This window comes from Halichoerus grypus, chromosome 7 (assembly GCF_964656455.1).
Source record: "Halichoerus grypus chromosome 7, mHalGry1.hap1.1, whole genome shotgun sequence".
NCBI lineage: Eukaryota > Metazoa > Chordata > Mammalia > Carnivora > Phocidae > Halichoerus > Halichoerus grypus.
Window position 1 is genome coordinate 14,144,824 of NC_135718.1, and position 13,325 is coordinate 14,158,148.

Below are 13,325 nucleotides of genomic sequence, written 5' to 3' on the forward strand. Positions count from 1 at the left end.
CAAGGTACCAGCTTCAGAGGCAGAACTAGCCAAAGCAGCGAGTGCTCCCCTGCTCTGGTGGGCCCAGGCCTGATCCCAGGGCTCCTGACAGTTGCCAGGCTGTGGGCTTCTGCTGAGAAGGACTGCAAGTGTTTATGCAGAAAGCCTACCCTTCCAGGCACTGGGTCCTCCTGCCCAGAGATAAAGACATCTGAGTTTTTGAGCGTCTGGCAGATTCTTTTGCATTTCCTCTTTTTCTTGGAGTCCACAAGCAGCTCTGGGACCCCTCCTGGGGAGAGGGAACCTGGCAGAGCCCGCTGCCTCTTGCTTCAATCCTTCAGCTCTCCACTATGGCCCCCGTGGGAGTTGCTATTGGGACATGGCCCCTCACTCTCTCTGGGGAGCAGGACGGGGGCTGGTTCGAGCAAAGGAGTGTGGTTAGCTTGTCCTGGGCCTCTCACTGAGCTTACCTTCCCCACTCCCCGCCCTTGCTGGTTGGAGGTCCTCTGCCCCCCTGCTCCCCATCTGCATCCTCTCCTGGGTACCATGGGGAAGCCTCTGTGGAAATGGGTCAAAGTTTTTCCTGCAGGGCTGAGGCCAACCCAGCTGGGGAGGGACAGATGAAAGGCCTCCCCTGAGGGGTGTAGCCATGCTGTTTGGGGCATTTTGGGGCAGCCTGTGTGTCTTTCATGTCTTCAGGATTCGGGAGCATCCCAGGGGGAAGCTGGATTGTGTAAATCACATACCTCAAGTTGTGTAACTGTACTCAATGCTCTTCGCTTCTCTGGAATTCTGATTTGGCTTTCTGTTTAAATACTTCACATCTGTTTTTTTTTTTTAAGATTTATTTATTTATTTATTTATTTATTTATTTATTTAAGAGAGAGAGAGAGAGAGAGAGAGAGAACGGGAGCTCAGGGGGAGGACCAGAGGGAAGGGCAGAGAGAGAATCTCCAGCAGACTCCCTGCTGAGCACAGAGCCTGACTCGGGGCTCGATCTCAGGACCTTGAGACCATGACCTGAGCCGAAACCAAGAGTCGGACACAACTGACTGAGCCACCCCGGCCCCCCGATACTTCATGTCTACCTCAGGGGGGCTGCTCACGGTCTCAGGGAAGGTGTGGAGAGGGATGAAGGCATTGAGTTTTTCTTCTCGTTCCCTCCCGTCCCCCACTGCTGGGTCCAGGCCGGCCGGTGCTCTTCCTGGCCACGTGGAGGGAGACTGCCTGGCCGGTGGACATCCTAGTGGGACACAGGGCAGTAGTGAGCCTTTCCTCCTTGCCACTGGCCCCGGCACGGCCCTGGCGCTCTGCTCTCCTCGCCCCTCCTCCTGGGCTATTTTCCCTTCTGAACTTTGGAAAAGCATCTTAAACAGTTTGGCCTGGTTGTTTCTTTGCTGCTAGTTTTTCCTTCTTCCTCACACCGTTTTCTGGAAAGCTGGACCTGCTAGCTTCTATTCTAGGAGGTCCTTGACTTTACAAACCCACGAAGGAGGGAAAGTCAGTCTTCGAGAGCGGTCCTTTAGAAGGGGGCTCCTCTTGGTTTTATGTTGGATTTCTCCTGGGATCCTGGGGCTTAAGGTTCAGAGGTTTCAACTTTCCTGGTGACACTTAGGTCTGTAAACCTTGTTCCCTGTCATTGGGCACTGCAGCGTCAGCTGTCTTGGCGCTAAGGATGTCTAAGTGACCCTTTGGGAGGCTGGGGGAGAGGGACTTTTAGTCCCTTGGGTTGGGAGTAGTGGGAAATCTTGTTATGCATCTGGGTCAGTGGCCTGTTGATGGGCATGCAGGCCTTCTGCACCCAGGGACCAAACTGATGGGCATAGATGCTGCCCATGTAGTTGGTTAACAGCTGAAGGCACAAAGCAGTTAAGAAGGCAGTTTTTCTGTGGATGGTGTAGGTTTTGTAAAGTCGGTCTTCTAGAAGGGGTTCTACCACTTGTGAGGCATCTGGTATCGGCAGGGGGGAGATTTAAGTCACCTGCCTGCCAATGGTTTCTCATTAAGACACAGTTAATTGGTTCATTTGGGGGTACAGTTATTACGGAGAATTGTCTACATGCAATTAGAGGTGGGATACCATCTAGTGCTGTCCTGGATTTACTGGGTAAAGAGATCGTACCTTGAAACCAGCAGAAGGAGGAGCATTAGAGACACCCTGGGAGTTTTGTCCAAGTCGAAAGGCCTGGGTCCCACCCTGGTACCTGAAGTCAACGAGAGCAGGAGAACCAAGAACCAATTAAAGAGCTGGTCTTCGAGGCTTGAGACTGGGTCTGGGCTTGCTCGGCCACGTACAGGATGGATACATTTGAGCCTGAGACTGTCCGGGTTTCAGCACTGAGAGGCCATGTCCCAGGAAACCCAGGACCATTGGTCACCCTACCTCTCTGAGCCTTTGTTTCTTTCTGCATAAAGTGAAGGAGTTGTACAAAAGGCCAAGAAGGGCCTTTGCATTTTTAATATTCTAACCGGAACCCCCTCCCTTCCTTGTCCAATAACTGAATCTTCTAAGCCCCTTCCATCTGTGACTCTAGGCTGTGACTCTAGAGAGGTCACTGTACATGTGTGACATTAGGCAGACTGTTCACCCCTGATCTACAAGATGAGTCCACTACACCTTATGGGCTTGGTGTAGAACCAGAGTCTCCTCCGAAGTGGGTGTGGTGCGAGGGCAGCACCCCGAAGTTCCCTACGGAATAGCAACAGAGCAAACACAGTGGTGAAGGACACAGCGTGTCTCTGTCCCGTCGTGCTGGCGACCAGGAAACCCTCGGGGCTTGAACGGCTTCAGCGAGCAAGCGAGGCCTCACGCTTTAGTTCCTAGGCCACGGGAGGTGGGCAGGGACCTGGTAGAGGCCATGCCAGGCTCAGGTCTCCACGTGCCCTCCGAAGGGTGGTCCCAGAGCCCCCTGGCCGGCTCTTGTAAGGGGCTGTGACTGGAACAAGCCAGATGTCACAGAGCAGAAGCATGTGTGCTATTAAAGGGGTAACGGCTTTGAATAAAGTAACTGTCAGCTGCCTTTTGACCCATATTCTAGAAAGCGTGAGACTGTGTGGGATTCCAGGAGGGCTTTCTCCCAGAGCCCCGGAGCCCTCCTTGGTGTGCTGGAGACATGTCAGATTCCCAGACAGCCAAATCCAATGCTCACGTAGCTGAGGTCCAGGGATGGCCCATTTGTTTCCTGGGCCACCAAAGATTGAGGTCTGCCTTTAGACCATTTGGCCTATCGTAACCAGAAACAGACCACCTGCCTTCCATCTTCTGACAGTTTTCAGAGTTTGGGGGCATTTCCCTCTTCATGCTGCTCAGTTCTGGGCCAAGCAAGTCCCAAATGAAAGAGGCCGCAGGGCCCAGAGAACCCTGCATTTCCCAAAGGCACCCACACATTTTCTTTGGCTCCTCCGCAGTGTTTGGGGACCCGGCCTGGGGCTCAGCACCCCATCACCACTGAGTGTAATCCCTGCAGGGGTCTGTGGAGGGAATTTCCCGGATGGGCAGAGCACAAGTGTCCCTTCCTGGAGGGCGTCAGCGCAAGGCGTGTGTGTCCTCAGAGTGGTCCTGCCTCTGTCTTCCAGGCAGGCCTGGCCTCCCCCGAGACCGCCGAGCAGCTCATCATCGCCCTGGAGCCCGAGGCGGCCTCCATCTACTGCCGGAAGCTGCGGCTGCACCAGATGATCGAGCTGAGCAGCAAGGCCGCGGTCAACGGGTACAGCTCCGGTGACACAGTGGGAGCTGGGTTTGCACAGGGTACCTCCTGCTCTCTCTCTCCCCTCCCTGCTCGCTCCCCTCCCACCCCTGCATGGTTCTTGGCCCTGATTACTGAAAGGCCCTTAGCACCGTAATGAAGAATCAAGATGCCCCCAGAGAGGTCAGCTGTAAGCACCTCTGTCCTCGGCCCCTCGACCTGGCCTCCCCAGGGCCCCTCGGAGACTCCGCAGTAGTTACCCCGGGGTCATCACCTGCCCACCCGTGTGCCTTGGGCTGGGGGAGGGTGCTTCTCTCTAAGTACCTGACAGTGGCCCTGAGAGCAGCTCTTGGCCTGACGTTTTACTAGGCTCTTAATTTTTCTTGTTCATTAACTGATTCTTAATCTAATCCCACTTGTCTGTTATTAATTCCTCCATTAAGACTGTTGATTTACTGCTGACTCACTCACTGGGGCCGCTTCGTGTGTGGTTAGCTCATTATGTGTCTTAGCCGTGAACCTGGCAGAGTTGAAAATACAGATGAACGGGGCTGAGTCTTCCTGACCCGGCTGATGCACATTTAGCTGTGGGACATAGTACCGCCTAGGGGGAGCCAGGATGGGCGTTAAGGAACTTTTCCGCTTTTTTTTTTTTTTTTAAGATTTTATTTATTTGACAGAGAGAGACACAGCGAGAGAGGAAACACAAGCAGGGGGAGTGGGAGAGGGAGAAGCAGGCTCCCCGCGGAGCAGGGAGCCTGATGCGGGGCTCGATCCTAGGACCCTGGGATCATGACCTGAGCCGAAGGCAGACGCTTAATGACTGAGCCACCCAGGCGCCCCAGGAACTTTTCCTCTTTAACATTTACCTGTATGCAAGTTGGTCACAGTCTCGGTCCTCAGATCTGTTTTCCCTTCTATCTGGGGCTCTATGAGTGGTGCAGACACCCTAGGTCAGGGTCAGAGCTACCAACGTGAGCGAGCACAGGCACTGATGGGAGTGCTGTGGGTGCTGTTCCCAGAGGAGACCTCGGGGCAGAAAGCCACCCATCCCCGTGCCCACCCCATCCTGGAAGGCCCAGGAGGAGGAGGAGGAGGAGGAGGGAGAACATTAGCGGGAACTACCGCCCCCTGTTCCCCCGACAGCCTGGGTCCAACTTTTCCTTGGTCCCCACACCTGAGGCCTATGTCTGCACTCTCCCACGGCGAGGGGGCCCTGGCTCCGCCTTCGCACGGCCCTGCGTCCTCTCCTCCAGAATTCTCCTCTTCCTCTTCACCCGGTCATGCTGCCCCAGAGGTCGCCACTCTGCATTTTCAACCGGAGACGGAGGAGTCGGTGAACCTCAGCCATAAGACAGTGGCAGAGAGTTCGCTGGTCTGGTCCCCAGGCTGCTGCCCCAGGCTGCCGGGGCTGAGGGCTAGCACCTCACACCTGACTCACCCGGGGCGAATGGAAGCTGTTGCCCTTCAACTTGATTTGCCTTTTTTTGGGCAATGCTTGGCCTCCACCGGAGTATGGCAAGGCTAGCCTTCCTGCTAACTAAATCAAATGTATTAATGTTTTAAATACTCAGAATGACATATTTATTTAAATTATCTTCATCGTTTTCATGGGAAAAGAGACGCACGACCGACTGGGCTTCCTGCCTTACGTGCGCACTCTTACTGGTTCACACACACACACTCAGGTCAGAACTAGCTAATCGTAGTGCAGCTTTTCTTAATACGTCCTAAGTGTAACACTCACATTTGAAGGGGAAACTGTTTTCGAATGCTTGCCTTCCCCGAGAGCTCAGTTTTGGGGTTCCTTTCCTTTAACTTATCCTGTCTGCCTCCACACTGCTCCTTGTCTGTGTCCCGTGCCTTGTGGAATTTGCTCTCGTCTTGCGCTCCGAAGGTCTTTTTGGTTTTTGAAATCCTCCCACTGTTGGCCATGACCCCTCAGAGGGGCAGCGAAGCAGGGGTTCTAGCTCAGCCTTGTTTTACAGTTATGGCCTGTCTCCCAGAAGGAGGGGGCGCTGCCTCGGGAGGCCTGGCAGGGCCCTTAACCAGGAGCTCCCTGGTTGGAATTAGGGCCCTGAGCCCCCCGGGGCTGTTCTCTGCCCTCTGATGCTCCTCCATGACAGATGCCCAGTGGACACTACTGAGGGGAACGGGGCTGGCCTCTGCCTCCAGCATCACAGCGTTGCTGTCCATATTATTTTGCACCAAAAGAATTTCATGAGATCAGTAAAGGATCCCCTTTTTATAATCTTGGGCTTAATTTGCCTAAAAACATGGTAATTTTTTTTTTGAGAGCTCAGAACATGTTTTATTAGTCTGGCTTGATCATTTTTTTATGAATGACATCTAGATTGTTTTAGCAAACCAAATGCCCATTATAAGGTCTGCAATAGAAGTTCATCTGGAGCCAGTGCTGGGAACAGGAGAGAGGCCCTGAGTTTGAGGACCCCTCCCAGGCCTGCAGAAACTCTTTAATCAAGACGGCCTCATCACTGAACGCCAAGGCCCGAAGAATTTAAGAGCTGATGGCTCTTGCTGTTCTAATCCCCAGAGAAGACACTGTTTTGCAAACACGGTGCTCCTTGCTAGAAGAGGGTAGAGGGTCAAGGGTCCTTAAGTGGATGACCAGCAACAGATGGATTTGTAGGGCAATTCAAAGTCAGCAGCACCAGTTTTTAGGAACTAGAAAAATTGGTGGTGGTGGGGGAGGCAAGGTTGTGGGATGGGGCAGCAGAGCAGTGGACAGAACCTTTATCTGTAAAATCAGGCGTTGCTCTAAATTGTTCATTGTAGTGATCATTTGTTGGGTACCGAGTCTCATAGTTGGTGCTTTGCCTTCATTATCACCTCCTGTGTGCTGGGCATCACACTGGGTGCTGAGATAAAATCAGAGAACCAGTCCCTGCTCTGCCTGTGAGGAACTTAGGCCAAGTGTTATTATCCCCATTTTATGGATGTGGAAACTGAGGCCCAGAGGGGTTACGTGATTTGCCCCAATGGGCACCTTGGCTGTGCCCTGCTGATCCCCAGATACCCTCTCACAGCACCTTTCTCATCTCTTACGTTCGTGTTCTGCTTTGTCACTGTAAGTTGTTGAATCTCAAAGGCATGAGGGCCCACGGTCCAAGGGTGGATGTGGAGCTGCAAGACAGAGTCGTGGGAACTGCAAGCCCCTTAACCTCGTCCGACCTGGTTTCCTCCCTCCTCTGAACACAAGGACGATGATCTGTGCCCTGTCTGCCTCCCAGGGCTGCGGGCGGCCTGTGAGGGATGCAGTCGCCCCACACAAAGCCTCACAGCCACTAAGTGGCCTGAGCCACAGCCGTGTTGCTCCCCAGCGTTAGCAGAAAGGCGGCCAGGGCTTCGCGAGGTTCCGAGGGCCCGCCCTATGGCTGAAGCGCCGCCTTGTGGCTGAAGAGCATACTGGCTTCCCCTGGGTCGGGAAATGGCTCCAGTCCCTTTCATCCAGGATCCAGATTAGGAAAACATCCCCGACATTCCTGGCATCAGACAGATCTGGTTCCTTGAGGTGAAATTGGTGAAATTGAACCAAATGCACTGCAAGCTTCTTGGCAGACAAGTTCCTCCCCGGGACAGCAAAGCCAGGAATTTGGTTGATTTAGTAACCCCTAAGAAGTGTCACCGGGGGAAGGGCTGCTTCTTCTCCAAGGCGAGTTTCCAGCAGGGCGCAGGCCAGGCTGCCATGCAATGAAGAGATGGAGGCTGGTGGAACCGGTCCGGCTTTGTGTTTCCCAATGTTGTATTTATGTAATCCTTTTGGTCAAGTGTCGCTAAATGTTCTGTCCCTAAACCTCCTCATGCTGTTGCCTCCACGGACTGCAGATGACTGCCTGCTTGTTCATGCTTTCTTACCCGTCATTTTCTTTCTGTCGGCCACTAGCTAAGGAGCACATACGGCGTAATCGGCAGAGTCGGACCTTTTTGGTGGAGAATGTCATAGGAGAAATCTGGTCCGAGCTGGAGGAAGGTAGCGTCCTTGAATGTCCTTTGCCCTTGCTGGATTTATTCTATATTGTTGGCAAAAATGCATTCCTGTTGGTTCCTTTGGCACGTGCGGAAAATGTTCAGAATCAGGTGGTTTTTAAAGACCACCCACCCAAGGAGAGCTCTTTCGGAGCTATAACTTTGCATGTTATAAAACCATACAGACTCTTTAGAAGAAAAGTGGGAATTGGAGCTCCCCAGTTCCGGGGTAAGTCTTGTGTTAAATAGCAGGTCATTTTACGGCGCTATAAACCTTGGCAGGAAGTTGTCCCCTTGTACGTGCCAGGGACGCAGCCGAGTGTCACAGGACAGCTTCCTTCTTACAGATCCACTCATCCGGGTTCTTTACCATCCATGCTAACTGGCACTCCTGGGCAGACATTACTGCATTCTCTTCAGTCACGAATAACTTGGCTGTGCAGCTAATTTGCAAAACCATTGTGCTAATGAGAAGGGTTGACGGGGGTTGTTGGGTATACCAAGTCGCCACCCCCCAGCTTGTTTCACGATGGGGCTGACAAGCGGTCTGTGTAAAAGATGGCTGTCTTTGTCCCAGGTGACAAGTATGTGGTCGTGGACAGTGGCGGGGGCACCGTAGACCTGACCGTCCATCAGATACGGTTACCGGAGGGACACCTGAAAGAACTGTATAAAGCAACAGGTGAGCCCCTGCATGGCTGATTTTCTCATTCCTGAGCTGTTTCTCTCATGTCAGATTTCTCTTGGTACTTCCTTCTCTCGGTTGCTACCAGCATGTGGGATTCTAGGCCCGAGAGGGTTCCTGTGTGGAACTGAGGAGCAGAATGCATTTAAATGTTCTTTAAAACACAAACGACTGTAACTTGGGATTTGGCATAAAATGAGCCTGTTTTAGATCCTGGACAAGGGAATCTTTTTCTGAAAGTTCTGGAAGGATCTGATTGTCACCTGTGATTTCGTGCTCTGGTTAAGCTTTCTAGGGAGGTTTCAGGACACCTGGTCTTGGATCAAAGTTGCCAAAGCAAGCGACAGGCTCTCTCCCTCGGTGGGGGTGGGATGATGAGTCATTAACAGATCACGGGGTCTAGGTGGGCCTCCTGATTTTCAGACCCTGTCCTTAGATTTCTTGGGTGGGAATACTATGTTGCTCATACTTAGTTATATGTATCCATTTTATTTAAAATGAAAGTGATTTTGTGGGGTGCCTGGCTGGCTCAGTTGGTAGAGCATGTGACTCTCCATCTCGGGGTTGTGAGTTTGAGCCCCATGTTGGGTGTAGTGATGCCTTAAAAATAAAATCTTTTAAAAATAAAATAAAATGTAATTGAATTTAAACAGCTTGTTGACAGGTGATTCTGTAGGAAAAAGTTTCTCCGCCCAGAAGAAGAACCTAAGGGTTTTAAAGCATAAGTAAAAATTTAGAGCTACAATCTGCTAACTGGGTCTAAGTCACTCTACTTGATGTTTCTGAGAAGAACACAGGGTAGGCTGTTTCTCAGAGTTTGGATTCAGTTTCTGGCAGTTTCTGACATGGGGGGGGTCTCTCCTTTTGTTCTTGACCCAGGTGGACCCTATGGATCCTTAGGAGTAGATTATGAATTTGAAAAACTTCTGTGTAAAATATTCGGAGAGGATTTTATCGAACAATTCAAAATCAAGCGTCCCGCGGCCTGGGTTGACTTAATGATTGCATTTGAGTCTCGTAAAAGGGCAGCAGCCCCGGACCGAACAAACCCACTGAACATCACCCTGCCCTTCTCCTTCATTGACTACTACAAGAAGTTCCGCGGGCACAGCGTGGAGCATGCCTTGAGGAAGAGCAAGTGAGTCGGACTCACCAATGGCTTAGGTCATTCTAGAGGGTGGGTCATGTTGATGGGAAGGAAGAAGGGGGTGTGGACTCTGACTTCCAGTCCTACAGAGAAGCTGTGTGACCTGGGGCAAGTGACTCAACTTCCCTGTTCCTCAGTTTTGCATCTGGAAAACGGAGATGATGTTTCCACTTACCTCAAAGGGTTGTCGTGAGGATGACATGAATTCCTATGTTAGGCACTTAGCACAATGCCGGGGACCTGGAAAGTACTATTTTTGTGTTAGCTTTTATTATGTACTAATAATTATAAGCTTTGTGAAAGCAGGGAATTTTGTGTGTTTTGTACCAGTATCTACAACAGATTCTGGTACAGACATAGAAGGTGCTCAGTAAATATTTGTTGAATGAATCCCGTGGGATTCTGGGTTTCCTGCTAGTCTGAGTCTCTTGGCTGCAGGCAAGTGTTTGTAGTTCAGCTTGTTGCAAAATGAACATTTGGAAGCTGTTTTAAAGCTGAATTACAAAATTAATAGACAAAAATCATAGGTTTCTCAAAGTCTTTTTAGAGTGGAAAATTTCAAATATTTTCTGGGCAAAATGAGCCTCATTATTCAGCTTCAACAACTGTCAGTTCCTGGCCAACCTAAATCCTCGCGTAACCTCCCACAAGCATTTTAAAGCAAATCTGATCATCATCTAATCCATAAATATGTCAGTATGTATCTTTAAGGGGGATAAATTTAAAATGATAACCCTGACACTGTTATCACGAGCACACTTAAAATGAGTCATTCTTCAATGTCCTCAAATACCCAGTTAACATTAAAATTTCTCCCATTGTCTTATAATTTTTTTCAGTTTGCATTAATATCCAAAAGATGGCTACACACAGCAATTCTCTGATCTGCCCCTGCCCCTACATCCCACTTAATATATAGGTCCCCCTCTTGTTTTTTTCCTTATGGTTTATTAGATGATAAAGCTGATTGTCCCATAGCGTTTCCTCCAGTCTGGGGTTTTTGCTCATTGCACGCCCATGTAACATGTTCGGCCCCCTGGTATTTTCTTACAAATTGGCAGATTGAGCTGGACATTTGGTCAGAGTCAAGTTTAAGTTTTTGGCAAGCCTACTACATGGGTGGGGTGGGGGTAATATTTCCCCCTTGCTTCACGTCAGGGAACACGTGCTGTTTGCTGGTTGCTTCTTTTGAGATGCTAGCAGCCTTGGAGGGTTGTTGCCTAGGTCTGTTATGCTAAGGAGTGGCCCCTTAGTCTCTCACTCCATCTGCATTTGTTAGCTACATGCTTCTGGAGAGAGAAACTCTTCTCCTCAGTGGTTTGGTTGCCCTGAAGTACAGTTCATATAGGAAAGACAAGACAAATGCTTGGTTCTTTCCTTTCATTTATAAATTTTTTGTTGAAAATATTGTTGATTTCCTAGCATTCTCCTAAGTGACAAATGCATTTTTTTTCTTTTGTGGGGACTCAAGGGGAGTATCATTAAGATTTCACAGATATAGGCATATTTGATGTATTTTTTAAACCATGGCGGTTGTATCCTGATTGAGAGTCAAAATGCCCCATCTTGGCCAGTAGGAGCCTCTTCAAGTTGGCTCCCGAGTCCCGTTGATTTGACGTTTTGGTCTGACTTCTGGTTAGAGAAGATGCTCCTGGCTCATCTTCTATATTCCCTATCCCAGACCTGCAATCAGCCATTTCTCTAAAAAGCTTGGGTTCTGTATAAGGGAAACAAAGTAGATACGATTTTAGCTCTTCTTGCCCTTGGAGCAGGGTCCTGGCCAGACTCTTACCAGGCTCCTGTTCTCTCTGTCCACCAGCTCCCCTCCAGAGGTGCTTGCTCTGAGTTGAACCCCAAGTCCTGCTCACACAGTTCTGGGGCTGGTCCACTCTCCTTCTGGAGAGACTGGCCACAGCCAGCCACTGGGTCATTCCACATCATCCCACATTGTCCTTTGGCCCAAGGCCACAGAAAGACCGCCTGGTCGGGCAGCCCTGGCAGCATCTAGAATGTGATGCTAGGAAGCAGCTGGTGCATGCTTTGCTTCAGGGACAGAGACACCATTTGCTTGGCCTCTTTGAACTTGAGAATGGGCGGGGTATGTGCTGCAGTAAACAGTCCCTGGCATTCCTTTAGTGCCAGAAAGTTTCCAAAGTGTTTTCACAGATGTGGTATGTAACTTCATCTTCACAACAACCCCTGCGAGGGAGGTAAGACAAGTTGTACTATCCTTGATTTCCAGACAAGAGACTGGGGCTCAGAGAAAACGCAGCCCAGCTTGCCCCAAAGTCCCGCAACCTCTGAGTGGTGGAGGCCATCCTGGAGCCCAGTGATCCTGAATCCCTGTCCAGTGCTCTTTCTGTTCCATGCCATTGCTTTGGACGTTCTATGCCTTTGACAGAGAAAGGGGCATCCTGGTAGGCTTAGGCTCGACACGGTCATGGGACAGGTGCCTGCAGGGCTGAAGGAAATGCACCTGAGCACCCAGGCTTGTAGCCTTATGCAGCAGCACAGTGGACACGTCACATGAGCCTTTAATGGACTCGAATCGGACTATTGTGCCATTAAAAAATGTCATTCAAACGAGAAAGATCCCTTTAATTCTTTCCCTATATTTTGCACTAGACTTTGGCTTCCACCATCCCAAGGGCCACAGCCCAAAGCAAAGAGAAACAGAAGAGGCTGTGTCTTAGCTTTTGAGCACCTAAGGGTCCAGGTTCTGGCAGTTGAGGATATTTCCAAGGCCTTTTGAACCCTTCTGCCCCCTCCAGTGTGACAGCTCTTCTGACAGGGCCCATCTCTGTGCACATAGACTGGGTACCGTTCACACGCTCAGTGCTTATTTCTCTCTGTGCCACACCCCCCACAGCGTGGATTTCGTGAAGTGGTCCTCACAAGGGATGCTGAGGATGAGTCCAGATGCCATGAATGCTCTTTTTAAGCCAACCATTGACAGCATCATTGAGCATCTCCGTAAGTATCAGCCAGGGCTCGGCCACTCAGTAGGGCAGAGCCAGGAATGGGGACTGAATTTTCTAGCATCACTAGCTAGTGTGTGTGAAGTCAGGTTGGCAGGGGGTCTGGGGCTGGGAGCCACAGGTCGGGGCCTGGGCAGGAGCAGACGGGGCCTGGGCATGTATGGGGGAGCTTTCTGGGCAAGGGCTCTCCAGATCCTCGCCCTCAGGTACTATAAAGCAGCCCAGAGCCTGTCTTCACCTGGGCCTTGAGTTTGACTTCAAAAGTCAGGATGCTGGGAGCTCTGCAGTAATATTGTCCTGGAGTGACAGGGCCTAGGGAATGTATAGTCTTTGCTTCATCAGGATGCAGTAGGAACCATAATGTCTGCTGTGGAGGAGGGACAGTTATGTGGACCAAAGAAAGGTCTCCTGCGAGGGGCAAACAGGGTCCGGCCATGCGGTTACTGTGCTACCTCAGTGGCCCTCCCTGGGGACACGCGGTAGACTCACTGGGGACCTTTCTCAGTATCCCGGCCCCCCATCCACTTCCCACCCCACACCTACCAAATCAGAACCCCTTTGAAAACCACAGGACAGTTTCTAGAACAGCCTGCCTTGACTGACTTAACAGGACCACAGGCTTGGAGAACGTTAGCAGTCTTCCTTCATGCCTAACAAACTACTACTTAGAACCATCACCATCTAGCCGTAAAAATGAGTGTCTGCTTACCAGCAGCTTTGGTTTTTATTCCTGAGCATACTGGCGTGCAAACCCCTTTCTTTTTTTTTTATTTTTTTTTAAAGATTTTATTTATTTATTCATGAGAGACAGAGAGAGAGAGAGAGAGAGAGACAGAGGCAGAGGGAGAAGCAGGCTCCCCGCG

The 13,325-nt window shown here is 50.6% G+C and overlaps 1 protein-coding gene across 2 annotated transcripts in view; it reads left to right on the forward strand.

Annotated features, from left to right (window-relative positions):
- HSPA12A (heat shock protein family A (Hsp70) member 12A) overlaps nt 1-13,325 on the forward strand; it is a 158,843-nt gene that overhangs the window by 141,179 nt on the left and 4,339 nt on the right. For both annotated transcript variants that reach the window (XM_036096291.2, XM_078077070.1), the window contains 5 exons: nt 3,556-3,727; nt 7,570-7,656; nt 8,230-8,334; nt 9,217-9,475; nt 12,354-12,457. In XM_036096291.2, the coding sequence (XP_035952184.1) occupies nt 3,556-3,727; nt 7,570-7,656; nt 8,230-8,334; nt 9,217-9,475; nt 12,354-12,457 (727 nt within the window). The remainder of the gene's footprint in view (nt 1-3,555; nt 3,728-7,569; nt 7,657-8,229; nt 8,335-9,216; nt 9,476-12,353; nt 12,458-13,325) is intronic.